The sequence below is a fragment of the Ranitomeya imitator genome, chromosome 4, assembly GCF_032444005.1.
Source record: "Ranitomeya imitator isolate aRanImi1 chromosome 4, aRanImi1.pri, whole genome shotgun sequence".
Classification (NCBI taxonomy): domain Eukaryota; kingdom Metazoa; phylum Chordata; class Amphibia; order Anura; family Dendrobatidae; genus Ranitomeya; species Ranitomeya imitator.
Genome location: NC_091285.1, coordinates 673,533,166 through 673,560,813, shown reverse-complemented (window position 1 = coordinate 673,560,813; position 27,648 = coordinate 673,533,166). Strand labels below are relative to the sequence as shown.

Here is a 27,648-nt window from a genome sequence, read left to right as displayed (position 1 = left end):
GCAGTGACCTGGTCAGTGTAGTAGTAGTTGAAAGAATGGACCGCAGACAGGCATCGAAGGCCTAAAATAAAAAAATTGGGCTGGCTGTAGGCAATTTTAAATTGGTTCCAGGGGTACACGGGCAGCAGTGGTGTGGTCAGTGGAGGCCTAGTGGAAGGAGTGACCGCAGACAGGCATCGAAGGCCTAAAATAATAACACATGGCTGTAGGCAATTTTAAATTGGTTCCAGGGGTACACGGGCAGCAGTGACCTGGTCAGTGTAGTAGTAGTTGAAAAAATGGACCGCAGACAGGCATCGAATGCCTAAAATAATAACACATGGCTGTAGGCAATTTTAAATTGGTTACAGGGGTACACGGACAGCAGTGACCTGGTCAGTGTAGTAGTAGTTGAAAGAATGGACCGCAGACAGGCATCGAAGGCCTAAAATAAAAAAATTGGGCTGGCTGTAGGCAATTTTAAATTGGTTCCAGGGGTACACGGACAGCAGTGGTGTGGTCAGTGGAGGCCTAGTGGAAGGAGTGACCGCAGACAGGCATCGAAGGCCTAAAATAATAACACATGGCTGTAGGCAATTTTAAATTGGTTCCAGGGGTACACGGACAGCAGTGACCTGGTCAGTGTAGTAGTAGTTGAAAGAATGGACCGCAGACAGGCATCGAAGGCCTAAAATAAAAAAATTGGGCTGGCTGTAGGCAATTTTAAATTGGTTCCAGGGGTACACGGGCAGCAGTGACCTGGTCAGTGTAGTAGTAGTTGAAAGAATGGACCGCAGACAGGCTTAGAAGGCCTAACATAACAAACTTGGGCTGGCTGTAGGCACTTTTAAATTGGTTCCAGGGGTACACGGGCAGCAGTGGTCTGGTCAGTGGAAGTCTAGTGGAAGGAGTGACCGCAGACAGGCTTCCAAGGCCTAACATAACAAACTTGGGCTGGCTGTAGGCACTTTTAAATTGGTTCCAGGGGTACACGGGCAGCAGTGGTCTGGTCAGTGGAAGTCTAGTGGAAGGAGTGACCGCAGACAGGCTTCCAAGGCCTAACATAACAAACTTGGGCTGGCTGTAGGCACTTTTAAATTGGTTCCAGGGGTACACGGGCAGCAGTGGTCTGGTCAGTGGAAGTCTAGTGGAAGGAGTGACCGCAGACAGGCTTCCAAGGCCTAACATAACAAACTTGGGCTGGCTGTAGGCACTTTTAAATTGGTTCCAGGGGTACACGGGCAGCAGTGGTCTGGTCAGTGGAAGTCTAGTGGAAGGAGTGACCGCAGACAGGCTTCCAAGGCCTAACATAACAAACTTGGGCTGGCTGTAGGCACTAGTGTTGAGCGATACCGTCCGATACTTGAAAGTATCGGTATCGGATAGTATCGGCCGATACCCGAAAAATATCGGATATCGCCGATACCGATATCCGATACCAATACAAGTCAATGGGACATCAAGTATCGGAATGTATCCTCATGGATCCCAGGGTCTGAAGGAGAGGAAACTCTCCTTCAGGCCCTGGGATCCATATTAAAGTGTAAAATAAAGAATTAAAATAAAAAATATTGTTATATTCACCTCTCCGGCGGCCCCTGGACATCAGCCGGAGGATCCGGCGTCCGGCACGGCTTCTTTCTTCAAAATGCGCGCCTTCAGGACCTGTGGAATGACGTCCCGGCTTCTGATTGGTCGCGTGCCGCCCATGTGACCGCCACGCGACCAATCAGAAGCCGCGACGTCATTCCTCAGGTCCTAAAAGGCGCTTATTCTAGGACTTTAGCTGAGGAATGACGTCGCGGCTTCTGATTGGTCGCGTGGCGGTCACATGGGCGGCACGCGACCAATCAGAAGCCGGGACGTCATACCACAGGTCCTGAAGGCGCGCATTTTGAAGAAAGAAGCCGTGCCGGACGCCGGATCCTCCCGCTGATGTCCAGGGGCCGCCGGAGAGGTGAATATAACAATATTTTTTATTTTAATTCTTTATTTTACACTTCCGATACCGATACCCGATATCACAAAAATATCGGATCTCGGTATCGGAATTCCGATACCGCAAGTATCGGCCGATACCCGATACTTGCGGTATCGGAATGCTCAACACTAGTAGGCACTTTTAAATTGGTTCCAGGGGTACACGGGCAGCAGTGGTCTGGTCAGTGGAAGTCTAGTGGAAGGAGTGACCGCAGACAGGCTTCGAAGGCCTAACATAACAAAATTGGGCTGGCTGTAGGCACTTTAAATTGGTTCCAGGGGTACATGGGCAGCAGTGTATGGTCAGTGGAAGTCTAGTGGAAGGAGTGACGGCAGACAGTCTTCGAAGGCCTAACATAACAAAGTTGGGCTGACTGTAGGCACTTTTAAATTGGTTCCAGGGTAACACGGCCAGCAGTGGCCTGGTCAGTGTAGTAGTTGTAGAAAGAAGGGACCGCAGACAGGCTTCGAAGGCCTAACATAACAAAAATGTCAAAACAATGGTATTGTCAGTGCCAGGCATTGAAGGATGTCAGCGGCTAGACTACACATTGGTGAAGCTGTGAGAGATAATTTTGCTAGTGGTAGAGCACTGTTTGAGCTGGGGGGGGGAACTGTCTTGTGGCCGGCGGTACAGGCACAGGGCCCCTCATATTACAACGGTGTGTCTGACGTTGGGTGCGCACCACCACCGCCAGAGACACTTTATTGTACTATGAGGGACCCAGTGGCAGTGCCGTCGACCAAAAGCGGCCACACCCACCTCTTCAGACAAACAGCACTCTCAAGGGTCCAAGCGCAAAGTGGCGATAGCACGGCCCCGTGTGGGGAGTTTGGCCATTTCGTGAGGTGGAAACATGTCGTATGCTGGACAATCAGGTGAAGAAAATTACGAGATTGGAAAAGTCATTCAGAATAGTCCACAGGCAAGACCTTTTCATAGGAAAGCTAGGTGTCAGCCGGGCAGGGTGGGGCAAAAGATTTTGAAATCCAGTTGTGGTTCATTTTAATGAAGGTTAGATCATCTACATTTTGGGTAGCCAGACGAGTCCTTTTTTCTGTTAGTATTGAACCTGCAGCACTGAATACTCTTTCTGATAGGACACTAGCTGCCGGGCAAGCAAGCTCCTGCAATGCATATTCTGCCAATTCTGGCCAGGTGTCTAATTTGGATGCCCAGTAATCAAATGGGAATGACGGTTGAGGGAGAACGTCGATAAGGGATGAAAAATAGTTTGTAACCATACTGGACAAATGTTGTCTCCTGTCACTTTGAATTGATGCTGCAGTACCTGTCCTGTCTGCGGTCATAGAAAAATCACTCCACAACCTGGTCAGAAAACCCCTCTGTCCAACGCCACTTCTGATTTCTGCCCCTCTAACACCTCTGGTCTGCTGGCCCCTGGAGCTCGTGTGAGAACGATCACGGGCGCTGTGTGCAGGGAATGCCAGAAGCAAACGGTCAACAAGAGTTGATTGTTTTGTTGCTAATATTAGTTCCAAGTTCTCATGTGGCATAATATTTTGCAATTTGCCTTTATAGCGAGGATCAAGGAGGCAGGCCAACCAGTAATCGTCATCGTTCATCATTTTTGTAATGCGTGTGTCCCTTTTGAGGATACGCAAGGCATAATCCGCCATGTGGGCCAAAGTTCCCGTTGTCAAATCTGCGGTTGTGCTTGGTTGAGGGGCAGTTGCAGGCAAATCTACGTCACTTGTGTCCCTCAAAAAACCAGAACCCGGCCTTGCCACGCCACCAATTTCCCGTGCCCCCGGGAAAGCTTCCTCATTAAAAATATACTCATCCCCATCATCCTCCTCATCCTCCACCTCCTCTTCGCCCGGTACCTCGTCATGTACACTGCCCTGACCAGACAATCGCTGACTGTCATCAAGGCTTTCCTCTTCCTCTGGTGCAGACGCCTGATCCTTTATGTGCGTCAAACTTTGCATCAGCAGACGCATTAGGGGGATGCTCATGCTTATTATGGCGTTGTCTGCACTAACCAGCCGTGTGCATTCCTCAAAACACTGAAGGACTTGACACATGTCTTGAATCTTCGACCACTGCACACCTGACAACTCCATGTCTGCCATCCTACTGCCTGCCCGTGTATGTGTATCCTCCCACAAAAACATAACAGCCCGCCTCTGTTCGCACAGTCTCTGAAGCATGTGCAGTGTTGAGTTCCACCTTGTTGCAACGTCTATGATTAGGCGATGCTGGGGAAGGTTCAAAGAACGCTGATAGGTCTGCATACGGCTGGAGTGTACAGGCGAACGGCGGATATGTGCGCAAAGTCCACGCACTTTGAGGAGCAGGTCGGATAACCCCGGATAACTTTTCAGGAAGCACTGCACCACCAGGTTTAAGGTGTGAGCCAGGCAAGGAATGTGTTTCAGTTGGGAAAGGGAGATGGCAGCCATGAAATTCCTTCCGTTATCACTCACTACCTTGCCTGCCTCAAGATCTACAGTGCCCAGCCACGACTGCGTTTCTTGCTGCAAGAACTCGGACAGAACTTCCGCGGTGTGTCTATTGTCGCCCAAACACTTCATAGCCAATACAGCCTGCTGACGTATGCCAGTAGCTGCCCCATAATGGGAGACCTGGTGTGCAACAGTGGCAGGTGCGGATGGAGTGTTTGTGCGACTGCGGTCTGTGGACGAGCTCTTGCTTCTGCAGGAGGACGAGGAGGAGGAGGAGGAGGGGGTGCGAACGGCTACAGACAACTGTTTACTAGACCGTGGGCTAGGCAGAACTGTCCCAAACTTGCTGTCCCCTGTGGACCCTGAATCCACCACATTTACCCAGTGTGCCGTGATGGACACGTAACGTCCCTGGCCATGCCTACTGGTCCATGCATCTGTTGTCAGGTGCACCTTTGTGCTCACAGATTGCCTGAGTGCATGGACGATGCGCTCTTTAACATGCTGGTGGAGGGCTGGGATGGCTTTTCTGGAAAAAAAGTGTCGACTGGGTAGCTCGTAGCGTGGTACAGCGTAGTCCATCAGGTCTTTGAAAGCTTCGCTTTCAACTAACCGGTAGGGCATCATCTCTAACGAGATTAGTCTAGCTATGTGGGCGTTCAAACCCTGTGTACGCGGATGCGAGGCTAAGTATTTCCTTTTTCTAACCATAGTCTCATGTAGGGTGAGCTGGACTGGAGAGCTGGAGATCGTGGAACTAGCGGGGGTGCCGGTGGACATGGCAGACTGAGAGACGGTGGGAGATGGTATTGTTGCCGCCGGTGCCCTAGATGCAGTGTTTCCTACTACGAAACTGGTGATTCCCTGACCCTGACTGCTTTGGCCTGGCAAAGATACCTGCACAGATACAGCAGGTGGTGCGCTAAATGGTGGTCCTACACTGCCGGAAGGGATGTTGCGTTGATGACTAGCTTCATTGGCCGAGGGTGCAACAACCTTAAGGGACGTTTGGTAGTTAGTCCAAGCTTTCAAATGCATGGTGGTTAAATGTCTATGCATGCAACTAGTATTGAGACTTTTCAGATTCTGACCTCTGCTTAAGGAAGTAGAACATTTTTGACAGATGACTTTGCGCTGATCAATTGGATGTTGTTTAAAAAAATGCCAGACTGCACTCTTTCTAGCATCGGATACCTTTTCAGGCATTGCAGACTGAGCTTTAACCGGATGGCCACGCTGTCCTCCACCAGGTTTTGGCTTTGCCACGCGTTTTGGGCAAGATACGGGCCCGGCAGATGGAACCTGTGGCGATGTTGATGCCTGCTGCGGCCCCTCCTCCTCCTCTGCTTCAGAACTGCTGCCACCTGCACCCTGTTCCCCCAATGGCTGCCAATCGGGGTCAAGAACTGGGTCATCTAATAACTCTTCTTGTACCTCCTGCGCAACTTCGTCTGTGTCACCGTGTCGTTCGGTGGTATAGCGTTCGTGATGGGGCAACATAGTCTCATCAGGGTCTGATTCTTGATCAGCACCCTGCGAGGGCAATGTTGTGGTCTGAGTCAAAGGACCAGCATAGTAGTCTGGCTGTGGCTGTGCGTCAGTGCACTCCATGTCAGATTCAATTTGTAATGGGCATGGACTGTTAACTGCTTCACTTTCTAAGCCAGGGACGGTATGTGTAAAGAGCTCCATGGAGTAACCCGTTGTGTCGCCTGCTGCATTCTTCTCTGTTGTTGTTTTTGCTGAAGAGGACAAGGAAGTGACTTGTCCCTGACCGTGAACATCCACTAACGACGCGCTGCTTTTACTTTTACCAGTTTCACGAGATGAGGCAAAAGAGCTAGAGGCTGAGTCAGCAAGATAAGCCAAAACTTGCTCTTGCTGCTCCGGCTTTAAAAGCGGTTTTCCTAATCCCAGAAAAGGGAGCGTTCGAGGCCTTGTGTAGCCGGACGACGAACCTGGCTCCACAGCTCCAGACTTAGGTGCAATATTTTTTCCCCCACGACCACCTGATGCTCCACCACTACCACTACCCTCATTACCAGCTGACAATGAACGCCCCCGGCCACGACCTCTTCCACTAGACTTCCTCATTGTTTTAAAAACGTAACCAAACTAACGTTATTTGTTGCAGTCACACAACTTACACGGTGAGCTATAACTTCAGTATGATTTAGCTACCCCTTTACAGGTTGGTGAGACCACAGCGAAAATCAGGCCCAATGTTACACACTCTTTTTTTGGTGGCTGCAAATTAGAGAGATGCCCCACACGCAGGACTGTCACTGAAGCACAAATGTTAATATTAATGTCACACTATTATTTTTTTTTTATTTTTATTTTTTTCAGGAACACTTTAGAAACCCCCCAAAAAAAAAAAAATAGATTTTTGCAGGGAGAATTTAGAAAACAAATGTAACAAACTATATGCTTTCTATGGGCCACTGAGTGAGAGATGACGCACACAGGAATCAGGAGTGGCACACAAGCCCAGAGGCCAATATTTTTCTACCAATGATTGATGGAGTTATTTTCTCTGGTAGATTTTGGAACCCAAATCAAGGAAAAAAAATGTAGGCTTTCTATGGACCACAATTGGAGAGAGAGAGAGAGAGAGATGGCACACCCAGGAGTCAAGACTGGCACACAAGCAGAAAGGCCAATATTAATCTCCCACTGTTTTTTTTGGTTGTTTTTTTTTTTTTTTTTTCAGGGAGACTTTAGAAAAAAAAATAATAAAAAAAATATGATTTTATCAGGAAGAATTTAGAAACCAAATAAAATAAAATGATTTTTTCAGGGAGAATTTAGAAAACAAATAAAACCAAAAATATGCGTTCTATGGCCCACTGACTGAGAGAGAGAGAGAGAGATGGAACGCTTAGTACTGGCACACAAGCCCAAAGGGCAATATTAATCTCCCTTTTTTTTTCCAGGGAGAATTTCTGAAACCCAAAAAAAAAATAAAATAGGCTTTCTATGGCCCACTATTTGTGAGAGAGATGGGACGCTCAGGACTGGCACAGATGGCACGCTCAGGACTGGCACAGAAGCCCAGAGGCCAATATTAATCTCCCTTTTTTTCTGGGAGAATTTATAAAACCAAAAAAATATTTAAATAGGCTTTCTATGGCCCACTATTTGTGAGAGAGATGGCACGCTCAGGACTGGCACAGATGGCACGCTCACAACTGGCACACAAGCCCAGAGGCCAATATTAATCTCCCTTTTTTCAGGGAGAATTTCTAAAACCCAAAAAAAAAATAAAATAGGCTTTCTATGGCCCACTATTTGTGAGAGAGATGGGACGCTCAGGACTGGCACAGATGGCACGCTCAGGACTGGCACAGAAGCCCAGAGGCCAATATTAATCTCCCTTTTTTTCTGGGAGAATTTATAAAACCAAAAAAATATTTAAATAGGCTTTCTATGGCCCACTATTTGTGAGAGAGATGGCACGCTCAGGACTGGCACAGATGGCACGCTCACAACTGGCACACAAGCCCAGAGGCCAATATTAATCTCCCTTTTTTCAGGGAAAATTGATAAAACAAAAAAAAAAATTAAATAGGCTTTCTATGGCCCACTATTTGTGAGAGAGATGGCACGCTCAGGGCTGGCTGGCACAGATGGCACGCTCAGGACTGGCACACAAGCCCAGAGGCCAATATTAATCTCCCTTTTTTTCTGGGAGAATTTATAAAACCAAAAAAATATTTAAATAGGCTTTCTATGGCCCACTATTTGTGAGAGAGATGGCACGCTCAGGACTGGCACAGATGGCACGCTCACAACTGGCACACAAGCCCAGAGGCCAATATTAATCTCCCTTTTTTCAGGGAAAATTTATAAAACAAAAAAAAAAATTAAATAGGCTTTCTATGGCCCACTATTTGTGAGAGAGATGGCACGCTCAGGGCTGGCACAGATGGCACGCTCAGGACTGGCACACAAGCCCAGAGGCCAATATTAATCTCCCTTTTTTTCAGGGAGAATTTATAAAACCAAAAAAAAAAATAAATAGGCTTTCTATGGCCCACTATTTGTGAGAGAGATGGCACACTCAGGACTGGCACACAAGCCCAAAGGCCAATATTAATCTCCCACTGTATTTTTATCAGGGAGAATTTATACACCCCACAAAAAAAAATACAGAAAAATGAAAAGGCTTTCTATGGCCCACTATGTGAGAGAGATGGCACACACAGGGATGGCACTCTAGCAGAAATGCCAAATTGCCAATCTTAATCTCCCACCAAAAAAAAAAAAAAAAAAAAAACAGGGAATGTCCTACAATTACTATCTCCCTGCCTGCAGTAATCTCAGCCAGGTATGGCAGGCAGCTACTATCTCCCTGCCTGCAGTAATCTCAGCCAGGTATGGCAGGCAGCAATAAGGAGTGGACTGATGCACAAATGAAATAAAAAGTGTGGACAAACAAAAAAGATAGCTGTGCAGAAAGGAAGGAACAAGAGGATTTGTGCTTTGAAAAAAGCAGTTGGTTTGCACAGCGGCGTACACACAGCAATGCAGCTATCAGGGAGCCTTCTAGGGCAGCCCAATGAGCTACAGCGCTGAGGGGAAAAAAAAAAAAAAAAAAACTTCCACTGTCCCTGCACACCGAGGGTGGTGTTGGACAGTGCAAATCGCTGCAGCACAAGCGGTTTTGTGGTTAATGGACCCTGCCTAACGCTATCCCTGCTTCTGACAAAGCGGCAGCAACCTCTCCCTAAGCTCAGATCAGCAGCAGTAAGATGGCGGTCGGCGGGAACGCCTCTTTATAGCCCCTGTGACGTCGCAGACAGCAAGCCAATCACTGCAATGCCCTTCTCTAAGATGGTGGGGACCAGGACCTATGTCATCACGCTGCCCACACTCTGCGTTTACCTTCATTGGCTGAGAAATGGCGCTTTTCGCGTCATTGAAACGCGACTTTGGCGCGAAAGTCGCGTACCGCATGGCCGACCCCGCACAGGGGTCGGATCGGGTTTCATGAAACCCCGACTTAGCCAAAAGTCGGCGACTTTTGAAAATGTTCGACCCGTTTCGCTCAACCCTAAACATCACCATGTACCCCCTGACAACCCCAGCTGGATACCGACATGGAATTCCAATCCAATACTGGATTATGGGTTTGTAGCCATGGCAACCCCAACACGACCACATCATGCAGATTATGCAACACCAGAAAGCGAATAACTTCCTGATGTGCAGGAGCCATGCACATGGTCAGCTGGGCCCAGTATTGAGGTTTATTCTTGGCCAAAGGTGTAGCATCAATTCCTCTCAATGGAATAGGACACCGCAAAGGCTCCAAGAAAAACCCACAACGTTTAGCATAATCCAAATCCATCAGATTCAGGGCAGCGCCCGAATCCACAAACGCCATGACAGAAAACGACGACAAAGAGCATATCAAGGTAATGGACAGAAGGAATTTGGACTGTACAGTACCAATGACGGCAGACCTAGCGGACCGCTTAGTGCGCTTAGGACAATCAGAAATAGCATGAGTAGAATCACCACAGTAGAAACACAGACCATTCAGACGTCTGTATTCTTGCCGTTCAACTCTAGTCATAGTCCTATCGCACTGCATAGGCTCAGGTTTAACCTCAGGCAGTACCGCCAAATGGTGCACAGATTTACGCTCGCGCAAGCGTCGACCGATCTGAATGGCCAAAGACAAAGACTCATTCAAACCAGCAGGCATAGGAAATCCCACCATGACATCCTTAAGAGCCTCAGAGAGACCCTTTCTGAACAAAGCTGCCAGCGCAGATTCATTCCACTGAGTGAGTACTGACCATTTCCTAAATTTCTGACAATATACTTCTATATCATCCTGACCCTGGCACAAAGCCAGCAAATTTTTCTCAGCCTGATCCACTGAATTAGGCTCATCGTACAGCAATCCGAGCGCCAGGAAAAACGCATCGACACTACTCAATGTAGGGTCTCCTGGCGCAAGAGAAAATGCCCAGTCTTGAGGGTCGCCGCGCAAAAAAGAAATAATAATCAAAACCTGTTGAATAGGATTACCAGAAGAATGAGGTTTCAAGGCCAGAAATAGCTTACAATTATTTTTGAAACTTAGAAACTTATTTCTATCTCCAAAAAACAAATCAGGAATAGGAATTCTTGGTTCTAACATAGATTTCTGATCAATAGTATCTTGAATTTTTTGTACATTTATAACGAGATTATCCATTGAAGAGCACAGACCCTGAATATCCATGTCCACACCTGTGTCTAGAATCACCCAAATGTCTAGGGGAAAAAAAAAAAAGTGAACACAGAGCAGAAAAAAAAAAAAAAATGATGTCAGAACTTTTTCTTTCCCTCTATTGAGAATCATTAGTTGGGTGGCTCCTTGTACTGTTATGTTTGCTAATGACAGGTGTTATGAAGGCAATCCAGAAACACAGTGTGCTTAGCGATCAGAGCGCACACAGTGATCTGACAAATACCCAAAAATACAAGAACGAGCTCTGAGACGTGGAAACTCTGTAGACTGCACACCTGATCCTATCCTAAACACAACTAAAAGCGGCTGTGGATTGCGCCTAACAACTACCTAGGCAACTCGGCACAGCCTAAGAAACTAGCTAGCCTGAAGATAGAAAAATAGGCCTGACTTGCCCCAGAGAAATTCCCCAAAGGAAAAGGCAGCCCCCCACATATAATGACTGTGAGTAAGATGAAAAGACAAAACGTAGGGATGAAATAGATTCAGCAAAGTGGGGCCCGATATTCTAGGACAGAGCGAGGACAGTAAAGCGAACTTTGCAGTCTACAAAAAACCCTAAAGCAAAACCACGCAAAGGGGGCAAAAAAAACCCACCGTGCTGAACTAACGGCACGGCGGTACACCCCTTTGCGTCTCAGAGCTTCCAGCAAAACAAAAGACAAGCTGGACAGAAAAAAAGCAACAAAAAAGCAAAAGGCACTTAGCTATACAGAGCAGCAGGTCACAGGAACAATCAGGAGAAGCTCAGATCCAACACTGAAACATTGACAAGGAGCAAGGATAGCAGCATCAGGCGGAGTTAAGTAATGAAGCAGTTAACGAGCTCACCAGAACACCTGAGGGAGGAAGCTCAGAAGCTGCAGTACCACTTGTGACCACAGGAGTGAATTCAGCCACAGAATTCACAACAGTCGGGCCGACGCAAGTGTGAAAGACGCCTAACCCTAGCCATAACCCTAAATTTAGCCCCAACCCTAACCCAAACCCTAAATTTAGCCCCAACCCTAACTTTAGCCCCAACTCCTCTAGCTGCCCGCCGGCAGATCATGGCAGGCGCACTGCGCATGCGCCCGCCATTTTCTTTCCCGATGAAGAAGCCGGCGGGCAGGAGGGGACGCAGGAGGATCCAGGGACACTGGTAAGTATAACAGGGTCCTCGAATCCCCCTATTTCTCTGTCCTCTGATGTGCGATCACATCAGAGGACAGAGAATGACAGATCGCTTTTTTTTTGCGACCACCGGTAAACAGTTAATTACCGGCGATCGCAAAACAGGGGTCGATAAAAACCAACCCCGATCATGTTCTTTGGGGTCTCGGCTACCCCAGGCAGCCGAGACCCCAAAGATCTTCCGGGTGCCGGCCAGCGCACTGCACATGCGCTCGCCATTTTTTTACTGGAAAAAGATGGCGGCGCCCATTGGGAGCCACGAGGAGCACCGGGGGAGACAGGTGAGTATCGGGGGACTATCGGGGACCCCATTTCTCTGTCCTCTGATGTGCTATCACATTGGAGGACAGAGAAATTAAATGGGAAATCGCATTTTTTTTGCGAACGCCAGTAAATGGTTAATTACCGGCGATCGCAACCCAGGGACGGTAAAAAAACCCCGAATCATGTTCTCTGGAGTCTCGGCTACCCCCGGTAACTGAGACCCCAGAGAAAATCCAACTCTGGGGGGAGCTATTCACTTTTTCCACAGCGCCGTTAAATAACGGAGCTGTGGTTTAAGTACCCTTAACTGCCGCCGTTAAAAGTCATATCGGCGGTCATTAAGGGGTTAACAAACCTTCATAGTGTCAATTCTTTCAGCATTTTTGTAGCATTTTTCATCCATCTATCTACCTATTTATCTATTATCTATCTATTATCTCCCTATCCATTATCTATCTATTATCTATCTATCTATTATCTATCTATCTATCTATTTATCTCTGTATTACCTATTATCTATCTATTATCTATATTTATCTATCTATTATCTATCTATTATCTATCTATTATTTATCTATATATTATACAAATGTGCTTCTCACAAATTAGAATATCGTCAAAAAGTTAATTTATTTCAGTTCTTCAATGCAAAAAGTGAAACTCTTTATATAGAGTCATTACAGAGTGACCTATTTCAAGTGTTTATTTCTATTAATGTTGATGATTATGGCTTACAGTCAATCAAAACTCATTATCTCAGTAAATTACAATACTTTATAACACCAGCTGTTAGGGGTCGAGTTCTTGCCTCTGCACAGGGGGAATCTCGATCCGTCTCCGCTGCGGTCTCCCATTCTTCTCCTGCTGCAGTGGAGTCTGCTCAGCGGAGGCGTCTGTCTCAGCGTCTCGCTCAGTCTGACACTGTGCGAAGGGTTACTGCTGCCTTTCCAGCTTCTGCCATTGTAGCCAGCACTGGTCAGCGGCGAGCAGGCGTCTTTCCCCTTCTGAGCATGCCCAGAGCAAGATCTCTCATTGGAGATCAAGGGTAACATGCTCAGGTACAGCAGCAACTCACATTGGTCCTCTAGGAAGGTCCTGAAGTTGCTCAAGTTCTGTGGCAGCCTCCCATTGGTCCTTCTGGGAAGGTTTAGTAGTTGCTGCAGCTATAAAAGCTTTGCATGACTGCTCGGCCATGTGCTTGTATCAATCTATGCTATGTGCTTTGCACCAGTGTGGTCTTGTGTGTATGTATTTAGGGCCTGTTAGGATGTTTTGGAGTTAAATAGCTGTTTTGTTCAGTGAATGTGACCTCCTAATGCTGCAAATTCCACAAATGAGCATTTTCAGTTCTTTAAAACATCAAATGTACAGAAATTCTACTGTGCCTAATAATTTGGAACAGTGCATTGTGAGTTTTTATTCATTTTGTAGATTATACTGTTATCATTGGGAGGTTTCTTCAATAAAATTCGATGTGTAATCTAATGGGTGATGACTTTTATTAGACCGACTGTCATTTGCACCGACCATTTAGGAAAATCTGAGGAAAATGTCATTTTCATAATAATTTGGAACATGGTGTTAATAAAGTAAATAGTTTACATTGGTTCTTGTAGTGCTGCTTTCTTGTAGGGTTTCTTCTATCTCTTTTGCACTGAACTAGTAAAATACGTCCCAGCACCCGTGCTTTGATGTCTAGTGTGAAGTTTCCACAATCAGTGATGTTTGGGGAGACATGTCATCTGCTGGTGTAGGTCCACTGTGTTTTGTCAAGACCAAAGTCAGTGCAGCCGTCTACCAGGACAGTTTAGAGCACTTCATGCTTCCCTCTGCCGACAAGCTTTTTGGAGATGGAAATGTAATTCTCCAGCAGGACTTGGCCCCTGTCCACACTGCCAAAAGTACCAACACCTGGTGTACAAACAACAGTATCACTGTGCTTGATTGGCAGCAAACTCACCTGACCTTAACCCTATAGAGAATCTATGGAGTATTATCGAGAGACACCAGACCCAACAATGCAGACGAGCTGAAGGCTGCTATCAAAGCAACCTGGGCTTCCATAACCCCTCAGCAGTGCCACAGGCTGATCGCCTCCATGCCACGCCGCATTGATGCCGTAATTGAGGAGCCCCGACCAAATATTGAGTGCATTTACTGATCATACATTTCAGTAGGACAACATTTCAGATTTTAAAATCATTTTTCAAGCTGGTGTTATAAAGTATTCTAATTTACTGAGATAATGACTTTTGGGTTTTCATTGGCTGTAAGCCATAATCATCAACATTAACAGCAAAAAAAACATTTGAAATGGATCACTCTGTTTTGTAATGACTCTATATTATCAGTTTCACTTTTTGTATTGAAGAACTGCAATAAATTATCTTTTTGATGATATTCTAATTATGTGAAATGCACCTGTATCTATTATCTAACTATTATCTATCTTTCTATTGATCATCTATTATCTATCTATCTATCTATCTATTATCTATCTATCTATCTATCTATCTATCTATCTATCTATCTATCTATCTATTATCTATCCATTATCTATCTTTTTACCTAGAGAAAGAAAATTAGAGCAGCACAAAGAAAGAGTCCGGGTGCAGAGCGCCCCAGGCAAATACCAAACCTCAATTATAAAAATCCAGAGAAATTGGAGGCAGCACACCGTTTTATAGTGAAACGGAGTTATTTAATCAGCCAAGAAAGCGACGTTTCGGTCCCAACAAAAACCTTTCTCCTCTATCTATTATCTCTCCATTATCTATGTATCTTTTTACCTATATGTATGTTCTCCCCGTGTTTGCCCGGGTTTCCTCTGATTTCCTCCCAAACTCCAAAGACATCCTGATAGGGAAATTAGACTGTGAGCCCCAATGGGGACAGAGATGATGATGTCTGTATATTTAAACAATATGATGGCAAGAAAAGCCTTTTTGTCTTACCTGTCATATATATATACATATACAGTACAGACCAAAAGTTTGGACACACCTTCTCATTTAAAGATTTTTCTGTATTTTCATGACTGAAAATTGTACATTCACGCTGAAGGCATCAAAACTATTAATTAACACATGTGGAATTATATACTTAACAAAAAAGTGTGAAACAACTGAAATTATGTCTTATATTCTAGGTTCTTCAAAGTAGCCACCTTTTGCTTTGATGACGGCTTTGCACACTCTTGGCATTCTCTTGATGAGCTTCAAGAGGTAGTCACCGGGAATGGTTTTCACTTCACAGGTGTGCCCTGTCAGGTTTAATAAGTGGGATTTCTTGCCTTATAAATGGTGTTGGGACCATCAGCTGTGTTGTGCAGAAGTCTGGTGGATGCACAGCTGATAGTCCTACTGAATAGACTGTTAGAATTTGTATTATGGCAAGAAAAAAGCAGCTAAGTAAAGAAAAACGAGTGGCCATCATTACTTTAAGAAATGAAGGTCAGTCAGTCTGAAAAACTGGGAAAACTTTGAAAGTGTCCCCAAGTGCAGTGGCAAAAACCATCAAGAGCTACAAACAAACTGGCTCACATGAGGACCGCCCCAGGAAAGGAAGACCAAGAGTCACCTCTGCTTCTGAGGATAAGTTTATCCGAGTCACCAGCCTCAGAAATCGCAGGCTACCAGCAGCTCAGATTTGAGACCAGGTCAATGCCACACAGAGTTCTAGCAGCAGACACATCTCTACAACCAGGGCCGCCATCAGGGCATTACAGCCGTGACTGGCGTATGGGGCCCGGTGAGCAGAGGGGGCCCTCTTACCTGCTCACCGGGCCCCTACCGGCAGCCGCAGGCTGAACCGGGCCCTTAGCGGCGGCCGGTGCTACAGCTGTACGCTATTGACGTGCGGGCCCAGAGAGTATTTTGAGAGCGGCGATGCGGGGGGGGGGCCCAGGGCAGTAAAGCTGGACACAGGGTGGGGGCCGGGGGGCAGTAAAGCTGGACACAGGGTGGGGGCCGGGGGGCAGTAAAGCTGGACATAGGGTGGGGGCCGGGGGTCAGTAAAGCTGGACACAGGGTGGGGGCCGGGGGGCAGTAAAGCTGAACACAGGGTGGGGGCCGGGGGGCAGTAAAGCTGGACACAGGGTGGGGGCCCGGGGGCAGTAAAGCTGGACACAGGGTGGGGGCCCGGGGGCAGTAAAGCTGGACACAGGGTGGGGGCCCGGGGGGCAGTAAAGCTGGACACAGGGTGGGGGCCGGGGGGCAGTAAAGCTGGGCACAGGGTGGGGGCCGGGGGGCAGTAAAGCTGGAAACAGGGTGGGGGCCGGGGGGCAGTAAAGCTGGAAACAGGGTGGGGGCCGGGGGCAGTAAAGCTGGACACAGGGTGGGGGCCCGGGGGCAGTAAAGCTGGACACAGGGTGGGGGCCGGGGGGCAGTAAAGCTGGACACAGGGTGGGGGCCGGGGGGCAGTAAAGCTGGACACAGGGTGGGGGCCGGGGGGCAGTAAAGCTGGACACAGGGTGGGGGCCGGGGGGCAGTAAAGCTTGACACAGGGTGGGGGCCGGGGGGCAGTAAAGCTGGACACGGGGGGGCAGAGTGCTGGGCAGAGTGCTGGACAGAGATGGGGCAGAGTGCTGGACAGAGATGGGGCAGAGTGCTGAACAGAGATGGGGCAGAGTGCTGGACAGAGATGGGGCAGAGTGCTGGACAGAGATGGGGCAGAGTGCTGGACAGAGATGGGGCAGAGTGCTGGACAGAGATGGGGCAGAGTGCTGGACAGAGATGGGGCAGAGTGCTGGACAGAGATGGGGCAGAGTGCTGGACAGGGATGGGGCAGAGTGCTGGACAGGGATGGGGCAGAGTGCTGGACAGAGATGGGGCAGAGTGCTGGACAGAGATGAGGCAGGATTGGAAACAGATGGGGCAGAGTGCTGGACACAGATGGGGCAGGATTGCACACAGACTGGGCAGAGTGCTGGACACAGATGGGGCAGGATTGGACACAGATGGGGCAGAGTGCTGGACACAGATGGGGCAGGATTGGAAACAGATGGGGCAGAATGGAGACAGATGGGACAAGATTGGAGACAGATGGGGCAGGATGGATACGATGGAGACAGATGGGGCAGGATGGGGAGATCATATGGGGCAGAATGGATACCCATGAGGGCAGGATGGGAGAACATATGGCTGGAGCCTGGAATGAGACACACGGGGGCTAGGATGGCGAATATTACCATAGGGGCTAATTAAGGGATATTATTATTGCAGTGATGTATTTATTTTATTTTTTGAGTATACTGTTTTAAATGGGGGGAGGTCCTGTTACTGTGTAGAGTGATACTATGTTGCTTTCTTCATGTGGTGTAATGTAGAAGTTGGGAAAATTAAGTAATGTGTTCTACAAGCGGAACTCGAGATAACTGTTTTATTTCCTGCAGAGACGAGTCCTGGCTGGATGAAGTGATGGCGGTCTGTGCTGGATGAAAGATGAAGGACTTCATCTAGAGACGTCACTGGTGAGTCAGTGTTACCTATACACTGACACTATACACTGTATACTATATACAGAGGTCCTGTGTACAATGTCACCAGTGATCACTGTATTACCTATACATTATATACAGAGCTCCTGTGTATAATGTCACCGGTGATCACTGTATTACCTGTACACAGACACTGCTTACTAATTACAGATCTCCTGTGTATAATGGCACTGATGGTGATAGTATTGTGGGTTTTTTTTATTACTGATCAGTATTGTAGTATTCAGTCATTTGTGGTTATATGCGGTCTGGTCATGGTGTAGCGGTATTTGTTCCTTGTATTTTATATTATTCGATCACTGTGGTGGTAATATGTCATCTGGTCATAGTGCTGTGGTATTTGTTCCTTGTATGTGATATTATAGGTCATTTTAAAAATTGAAAAATAAATAAAAATATACCTAAATTGTATTGCATATTTTAACAAATATTTAGTAGGTTACAGTAGAGTAGGGCCCGGCCAAAAGTGTCTACCGTGTTATGGTGGCGGCTTAAAAAATCTTTTGGCCAAAACAAAAGCTGCCGGCTTTATGTGTGATCTGGTGATGGGAACTGTCAATGTGTGATAGGTGAGAAGTGGAGATTTTCCAAGAGAGAGCGGTGGGACTGTGGACAGTTCGTGGGGTGGAGCCTGGAGGCGGGGCTGGGGTGGAGCCTGGGCGGAGTTTCAAGGGGGCCCCGAAAATTTTGCCAGTATGGGGCCCCAAAATTTCTAGTGGCAGCCCTGTCTACAACAACTGTTAAGAGGAGACTTTGTGCAGCAGGCCTTCATGGTAAAATAGCTGCTAGGAAACCACTGCTAAGTACAGGTAACAAGCAGAAGAGACTTGTTTGGGCTAAAGAACACAAGGAATGGACATTAGACCAGTGGGAATCTGTGCTTTGGTCTGATGAGTCCAAATTTGAGATCTTTGGTTCCAACCACCGTGTCTTTGCGCGATGCAGAAAAGGTAAACGGATGGACTCTACATGCCTGGTTCTCACCGTGAAGCATGGAAGAGGTGTGATGGTGTAGGGGTGCATTGCTGGTGACACTGTTGGGGATTTATTAAAAATTGAAGGCATACTGAACCAGCATGGCTACCACAGCATCTTGCAGCAGCATGCTGTTCCCTCCGGTTTGCGTTTAGTTGGACCATCATTTATTTTTCAACAGGACAATGACCCCAAACACACCTCCAGGCTGTGTAAGGGCTTTTTGACCAAGCAGGAGAGTGATGGGGTGCTACGCCAGATGACCTGGCCTCCACAGTCACCAGACCTGAACCCAATCGAGATGGTTTGGGGTGAGCTGGACCGCAGAGTGAAGGCAAAAGGGCCAACAAGTGCTAAGCATGTCTGGGAATCCTTCAATATTGTTGGAAGACCATTCCCGGTGACTACCTCTTGAAGCTCATCAAGAGATTGGCATGAGTGTGCAAAGCAATCATCAAAGCAAAAGGTGGCTACTTTGAAGAACCTAGAATATAATTTCAGTTGTTTCACACTATTTTGTTAAGTATATAATTCCACATGTGTTAATTCATAGTTTTGATGCCTTCAGTGTGAATGTACATTTTTCATAGTCATGAAAATACAGAAAAATCTTTAAATGAGAAGGTGTGTCCAATCTTTTGGTCTGTACTGTATGTATATATATATATATATATATATATATATATAGTAGATGTCTGGGTCAGCTTATACTCACGGCGGCTGCGCGTACGACCCGATGAGTCCATACAGCAGGATGAGACACAGAGCTCCGAGCCCCATGATGCTTCCTGGGGTATGTGCAGATGAGGACTGGCGGGGGACTTATAAAGATATTTTGTCTGCTCTCTCACTTTCTGATCCAATAGTAATATTAATCAGTAACAGAAGAGATTCAAGGATTTAGGTATGTAAACATTTGGCAGCCGGACAAATACAAGCAAGAGTATTACTAAATCACCGCTGCTGGGAAATGACACAACCCCAGTATAAGGGATCAGTGTACAATGCAGAGCGAGGGCAGAAAATAGGGGATTACAGAGGTGATTGCCTAACAGAGGAGCTCTGCTGAGAGCCTGCGCGTTATATAGTGACACCAGTACAGGACTATAGGGGTCACGCTCAGGGCCGGACTGGGACTAAAATTCAGCCCTGGCATTTGAAGTTACACAGGCCCACTTGTCACATGGTGACTGTATAATATCTTTGTACCCTTGTAGGCAGGGCCGGTTTTAGGCAAAGTGGGGCCCTAGGCAAAGTTTAAAAAGGGGCCCCAAATGCTAACATATTGCACATCACACAAAAGCATTTCGGTTGTATTTACATGCGCTGAGTTCAGGCCGCTAAATGTGTTTGATCGACAATACTGAAGTTGTTCAATGCTTATTTCCCGGCCTCTTTCCACCAGCTGAGGAATAATGATGGGACAGAACAATCACCATACAGTATCATGTTATCAGCAGCACATCTACAGTTTACACCGGCGATGCGCTGCTGAGAACAATAATTTTTGTTCCAGCAAAAACAATCTGAATATGCAGCATTTTACTTGTTTAGTAAAATACACCCCATAGTCCTCCATATATTATAATGTGCACCACAGTCCTCCATATAGTATAATACACTCCCTATAGTCCTCCATATATTAAAATAAACTGCTCAGTCCTCCATATAGCATAATACACTCCTCATAGTGCTCCATATAGTACAATGCACCGCCATAGTCATCCATGTAGTACAATTCACTTCCCATAGTATAATGCACCCCATAGTTCTTCATATAGTAAAACGTATTCCCCATAGTCCTCGATACAGTATAATGCAGCCCACATATAGTATAATGCAGCCACTACCCTACAGAATATAATGCAGCCACCCCCGAGTATAATGCAGCCAACCCAGAGTATAATGCAGCCACCCCATAGAATATAATGCAGCCCCCCTCAAAGTTTAATGCAGCCCCCTCATAGAGTATGATGCAATCACTCCTCAAAGAATATAAATATTATACAGCCCCCATAGAATATAATGCAGCCCCGAATAGAATATAATACAGCCCACCTCCCCACGGAATATAATGCAGCCCCATCAAAGAGTATGATGCAATCATCCCTCATAAAATCTAATAAAGCCCCCCATAGAATATAATACAGCCCACCTCCCCATAATATATAATGTAGCACATCTGGCATTTGCCAGAACTGCCCGATGGCCAGTCCGGCCCTGGTCACGCTTAGGCTATGTTCACCTCCATATGATAGAAAACCATATAGATCATGCAGAAATTAAGCACCATATAGATCAAGAGAGTCAAACAATCAGAATGTATAAAAAAAATACTTTATTTCAACAAATATAAAATTCGACAAACAAGAAAGAACAAATGATATTAAAAAGGGGCGCCTAAAACCATAGAGCACAGGAGGGGAGAACAGCTGCAGTACTAGGACACCATTGCATAAATACCTGTACCCGGTCTTAGTATTTAGACAAATCTCTTGTATATGTAGTCAGATTGCACAGACAAAAAATTCTGGCTGTTTTACATTGAAAAACAAATCCCCATATCTGCATATAGCCCAGACAAAATCCTAGACATCACTATGAAAAATGGGGATACTCATTTGCATAGCCCCCCAAAAAACAAGGTGCTCCTAGAAAAATAGAAGTAAATTGGGTATCAAAGAAATGACCTGGTGTCTGGAAAAGAATGGATCCAGCAGATATGGTATTAGTACAGATATATAAAGTGCCAGTGCAGAGGCGTTCAAATTTCCATGGAAAGACCATGCTTCAAAGTCAGACTAAAGTCCAATAGTGATGCACAATACCTCTATGCTCCATATCAAACAGGGGAAAGACATCCATTATATCCTGTTAGGGTTGGCGGAACGCACTGAATATATTTATTAGGTAAGATTTGTGCGTTCGCCACCCGGGATCCACTGTGCAGGAAAGAACCTGCTGCTAAGTGAATGGCGGCACTATATGGCGGTACAATGAGATTTCCCACACGGGTTAACTTCACCCTGTGTGAAGGAAGCGATTCCTGTTAAGTCACAGGGTCGCGGTACCGCACAGAGAGCGCAAGCAAGGAACCACAGAACTCTATCCCAGGACACAGGATTAGAGTTAGTGTAGACCTCTTGCGATCGACACCACAATTGGGGTATCAGCGGTAACTATTATGCACTGAAGTGCATGCTGTGTCACACTAGCGGATGCCACTAACCACCCAGACTTTTCGGAAAGGTAAGCGCTCCAATAGAGCACAGCGCTGCACTGGTGGTCACAGCAGTAGACGCTGCTTCGTGTGTTAAAGCTGTGAGTTCAGCCGGGCGCTAGATTGCAGCCATACACCTTACGTGAACAGTCATACACAAGGGATGGGTTTTTTAAGGAACAACTTGCACTCATCAACACACACACAATAACAATTGTATGCTAGCGCATGGCCGTGCGGTCAAGCGAAGCTTATATAGCTGCAGCACGTTCAGGACCCTTCAAAGAAGGACCAATGGATTTGCAGCAGTACCTGAGCATATGACCCTGGATCTCCATTGAGAGATCTTGCTCTGGGCATGCTCAGTGTGAGCAAAGCAGGATTTAGTCCTAGCACCTTCAGGACCTTCCTGAGCATGTGACCCTAGATCTCTACTGAGAGATCTTGCCCTGGGCATGCTCAGTGTGTGCAAAGCAGGACTTAGACCCAGAAAAGCCTGCTCGCTGCAGATCAGTGCAGGGTACAATAGCTGAGCCTGGAGAGGCAGTAGTAATCCTTTGCACCGTACCAGTCTCAGCGAGACACTGGGAGCAACGTCTTCACTGAGCAGGCTCCACTGCGGCCGATGCAGAATGGGAGACCGCAGCAGACACGGATCGAAGATTCCCCCTGTGCAGCAGAGGAAACTCGACTCCTAACATATCCTACCATAATTTAGAAAGCAGGGTAAGCATACACATTACAGACACTACACATTTGAAGGTCCAGGGTAAGCTGTGTACATATTACCTGGGTCAGTACTGCTGAAAACGAGGGCGCCAATTGGCATGCTGTCTCCCCTAACCCAGATGCGCATTTCTCTCGTGCTTCTTTCTGGCACACCCCCAGGAAGCAGCATAAATGAAACACATCGGGGTTAAGGAAGATGGCATGCCACTTGGTGTCCACGTTTCCAGCAGCACGGACCCAGGTAATATGTACACAGCCTACCTTGATTCTCACATGTGTACTGCTAGTTGTTTGCTTACATTGCTTACTAAAACAGAGTAGGATTGTCATGATCCAGGTCGGGGATTGCGTTCTACTTTTCTTTCCCTGTCTGGTCATGTGGGGGTTTACCTTCTCGGCATCTCTCTGGTGTATGGGTGGCTACTTCTTTGAGCTGCCATCGGTAATGTGTGTCAATTATAGTTCCGGTCCTCGGCTAGAGCAGCTGACCTAGTTCACCCTGAGTATCCTTTGCTCCCTGACTTCCTGTGTTTGTATTCTTTTCATTTCCTATCCCTAAATTAGTGTGTTCCCTTGTACTTACTCCGCAGTGTATGACCAGGCATGATCTCTGACCTATCCTTCCGCCTTCCGATTCTATGTTCTCTGATTCTGACTGGCTATGACCTTTCGGCTTGTTTCTGACTGTGCTCTCATCTCACCCCTTGGATAAAGCACTACTGACTGGCTCTGACCTTTTGGCTTGCTTCTGACTCTGCTCCAGTCTTCCGCTCTGGTACCTCACTCCCGGCTGTTACCGACTCGGCGCGATCAACTACTCTACTGACACTTTGCGGGGCTGGCACTGTGGCTCCACAGGTCTTGCATGTTACTATCAGAGTATAGGCTGTTGTCTGAAATATTGTATCACCAATTGAAATTTGTACACTTCTGCACTGGCACTTTATATACTTGCATTTATACCATATCTGCTGGAGTCAGTCATTGCCAGACACCAGGGCATTTCTCTGATGTCCAAGTCATCCTATACATATTGCTAAGAATATTTTTTGTGGGGTAGGCAAATGTGTATCCCCACTTTCCTAGTGATGTCTCTAACTTTATCTGGGATCCATGCAGATATGGGACTTTTACTTTCAAATGTAAAAATAGCCAGAACTTTCTGTCTATGCAATTTGATCACATATGCAAGAGATTTATCCTCATTATAAAGGTACCTTCACACTGAGCGACTTTAGAACGATAACGATAGCGATCCGTGACGTTGCAGCGTCTTGGATAGCGATATCGTTGTGTTTGACACGCAGCAGCGATCAAGATCCTGCTGTGAGATCGCTGGTCGGAGCTAGAAGGCCAGAACTTTATTTCGTCGCTGGATCACCCGCTGACATCGCTGAATCAGCGTGTGTGACGTCGATTCAGCGATGTCTTCACTTGTAACCAGGGTAAACATCGGGTTACTAAGCGCAGGGCCGCGCTTAGTAACCCGATGTTTACCCTGGTTACCATTGTAAAAGTTAAAAAAAAAAACCAGTACATACTTACATTCCGGTGTCTGTCCCCCGGCCTGACTGTGTCAGCGCCGGCCGGCCGTAAAGCAGAGCAGTGATGTCACTGGAGAGAAGAGAGAGAATGATTTCAGTGAAAAACTGGAATCAGTGGCCGGATTCATCATTTCACCTCACGTTTCATCCTTTTTTTCGCCGGATCAGTCGCTGGGCATTTTTTCGCCGAACCGAAAAAACGTTCCTATGAAGGTTTTCTCCTGCCACGGAAAACTAATTTTCAATGGATCCGGCAAAAAAATGGATGAAATGTCTGGACATCAGGCACAATCCGGCGCTAATACAAGTCTATGAGAGAAAAAACGATCTGGCGGCAACTTTGGCCTGATCCCTTTTTTTCACAATTCGACGGATTGCGCCTGACAGCAAAAACCTGATGAGTGAAAGTAGCCTAATGGGGCTTCCAGAGACTGACTCACAGTTTTGTCAAAATCTACTTCGATGCTGGAAGATCGATTTCACACAGGTCATGATCCTATCTAGCTAACTGACAAGTTCACTTGCAGCACAAGTAGCAGCTGCTTCTCTGCACTGTGACACTGAGAAAATGGCACCAGCAAACACAAGATGTCCGCTTTTTATATGGCCAGGGACATGTGACTTCAGCAGCCAATCACAAAAGAAGAATACCTTGTGTCATGATGTTGTGGATGGTTTCTGCGCCCTGATTGGCTGCTGGAATCAACACACATTAAGTTAAGGGAAAAAAAAGAGCGCCTCTCCTTTAACCCCTCCACACACCCTCTCCTCATTAGGGCAGTCCCACACGTCCAGATAATTCCGGTACCGGAAAAATCGATACCGGAATTATCTGTGTCCGTGTGCCCGTGCGTTTCTGTGGCACATCAGTGCGGCACACGTGTGCGGCCCGTGTTCCCACTGGGTACCACACGCACCGTGCAGGAGACAGCGCTAAAGTTTAGCGCTGTCCCCTGCATCGTGCTGAAGCCGCCATTCATATCTTCTGTGCAGCAGCGTTTTCTGTAGAGAAGATATGAATATTCCTTTTTTTTTGTTTCTCGTGATTAACATAAAGATCCATGTCCCCACCTCCTCCCACCCCCTGTGCGCCCCCCCGCTGTTACTAAAATACTCACCCGGCTCCCTCGCTGGCTGGCGCTGCATCCTGTCCTGGCCGCACCTTCTACTGTATGAGCGGTCACATGGGGCCGCTCATTTACAGTAATGAATATGCGGCTCCACCCCTATGGGAGGTGGAGCCGCATATTCATGACTGTAATCGGCGGCCCCACGCGACCGCTCATACAGTAGAAGGTGCGGCCAGTACAGGAAGCAGCGCCAGCCAGCGAGGGAGCGGGTGAGTATTTTAAGAACAGCGGGGGGGGGGGGGGCGCACAGGAGGTGGGGACATGGATCTTTATGTTAAACACGAGAAACATGAAAAAAAGGAATATTCATATCTTCTCTACAGCAAACGCTGCTGCACAGAAGATATGAATGGCGGCTTCAGCACGATGCAGGGGACAGCACTAAACTTTAGCGCTGTCTCCTGCATGGCACACGGACTGCACACGGACAACGTCCGTGTGCGGTACGTGTTTTACACGGACCCATTGACTTTAATGGGTCCGTGTAATCCGTGCGCTCCCACGAACACTGACATGTCTCCGTGTTTGGCACACGGAGACATGGTCCGCAAAAAATCAATGACATCTGCACAGATGCATTGATTTGAATGTGTCTACATGTGTCAGTGGCTCCGGTACGTGAGGAAACTGCCACCTCACGTACCGGAGCCACTGACGTGTGAAACCGGCCTTAAACAATTCCCCCACCCCCCCACTCATCATACAGAACCACTACCCTACCCAAAGCAAGAACAAAAGCATTCGTGGAAACGCGATGATTTCCGAACTGTGACCCAATTTCGCCAACTGAGTAAAAATGTTCATGAAAGAGAACACGAATCTAAATGTGCTACGTTCGTGCCGAAATTGAAATTGGTGAAATGTTTTCTGAACAAGTTCGCTCATCTCTAGTGTCCATCAAGCTGACATGGACATGGACAAGAGTGGCTAGACTATGTGACAGCGCATCTTCCAACAACTAAACTTTGGCAATGCAAACAATGTTCTTGATATTCATAGTCCTTTTAGGGCTTACTGGTTCATAGATCGTGCCTAACATGTCCACACAAGTTCCTATTTTAAATGTCTCGCTCACTACTTCTAGTTTTGGACAATTCTTACACATTTCAGGCGTGCTCAGGAACATTGAGTTTGGATGTGTAGGAGCAATATGTTGTCGATCAACTAACCGATCACCATCCCTGGGCTCACTTACTTCTCCCTCCTGCAGTGGTCCCCTTTCTGCCCAAGGGATTTTAGGTGTTCGGGCCTTTCCTTCCAAGTTCCTTTCCTCAAATGCTGCTTTCCGGGCCAGGGATTCCTGTCTCTCTTTCTCCTCCCACCATCTGAAATGCTCCCGCCAGGTTATCATGGGGATTACCCCTTGCAACGAGATCATATCCTCCCCGCGAATCCCTCTTCAAACACTGCGGGTTCCGGAGAACTACCCTGGGGCACACTGGTTGGAATAAGCGAGGCTGCCATCTGACCCAAGCTGCTGTATCCCCGATCAGGGTATAGCCGATGGCGTACTTTCAAAGGCCTTGGAGTCGGTGGGGCTTGTAAGGGGCCCACCAGGGTGTCATCCGGTGTAGGGGTTGCTGCGGGACACGAGGCCGGGGTACCCTCGGCGTACGGTGACATTTCACCGAGGAACTCAAAACCATGGTTAGGGATGTACATCGTTGGTGGTGACTTGGGCCTAGCTGTTGGGCCTTCCGTTGCCAGGGTCATGGTCATGTCCCTCACTCTCCATCTGGAGCGCCGGATCTTCTTGTCTGCTCTGGGCCGGAACGAGGCTGCTGATGGTCATCTGGCAAGGCTCCCAAGGAAGGCCTCCTTCTACCTGACCACAGCATCCAGCTGCATCTGCACGAGCTGCCAGGTAAGTTTTTCCACCTCTCTCTGCAGGAGGTCTGGATCCAGCTTTGGTGATGGGTATGGTTCTTACAGACCCCGGCTGGGGAAGTCCTCCTGCCCCACCCCACGTTCCGTGCTCACCTCACCTCCCTTCGCCATGTTGCTTTCCGGTTCTTCCTCCTCGGTCCGATTTCCTGCGGTTTCATTCCACCACACCTGTCTTTGTGGGCGGTTCTTTCTCTTCTTCCAGCCATCCCAGACCAGGAGGTGGACTTCTCTTGTTGATGGGCATACTTCTCAGACATAGTAATATTGGTAAGGGGTGGCCATGGCTCTCGCACCGTTCCTCCAGGTGCCGCCCATGACAACACGCCCTTCTCCTCCTGCACACCGCATGGTGCTATAATGGTGGCTGTTTTGGTGGCAGTTTACAGTTCAATGGTTTCTCAGCACAACACAGACTCTTTGCCGCACATGACCCACTTCAATGGGTCAGTCCATCCTGTCTGTTACGCCAAGTTGGAACACCTGCCAAGGCCGTGGGATACTCAGTACTGGGTCCGGTACTTAAAGGGATGCGTCACGGCGGTGGCAACCCAGTCTGTGGCACTGGGTGCCCATGTTAAGGGAAAGTCTTTAAA

General features: G+C 47.3%; 1 protein-coding gene across 1 annotated transcript in view; it reads right to left on the bottom strand.

The window, feature by feature from the left end:
- The window catches only part of LOC138674680 (A.superbus venom factor 1-like), a 217,499-nt gene extending 190,200 nt beyond the window's left edge, over window positions 1-27,299 (bottom strand). Inside the window, exons 1-2 of the mRNA XM_069762495.1 lie at window positions 27,224-27,299; window positions 19,261-19,366 (exon numbers count right to left, since the gene is read on the bottom strand). Of these exons, the coding sequence (XP_069618596.1) occupies window positions 19,261-19,366; window positions 27,224-27,299 (182 nt within the window). The remainder of the gene's footprint in view (window positions 1-19,260; window positions 19,367-27,223) is intronic.
- Window positions 27,300-27,648: the final 349 nt, after the last annotated feature.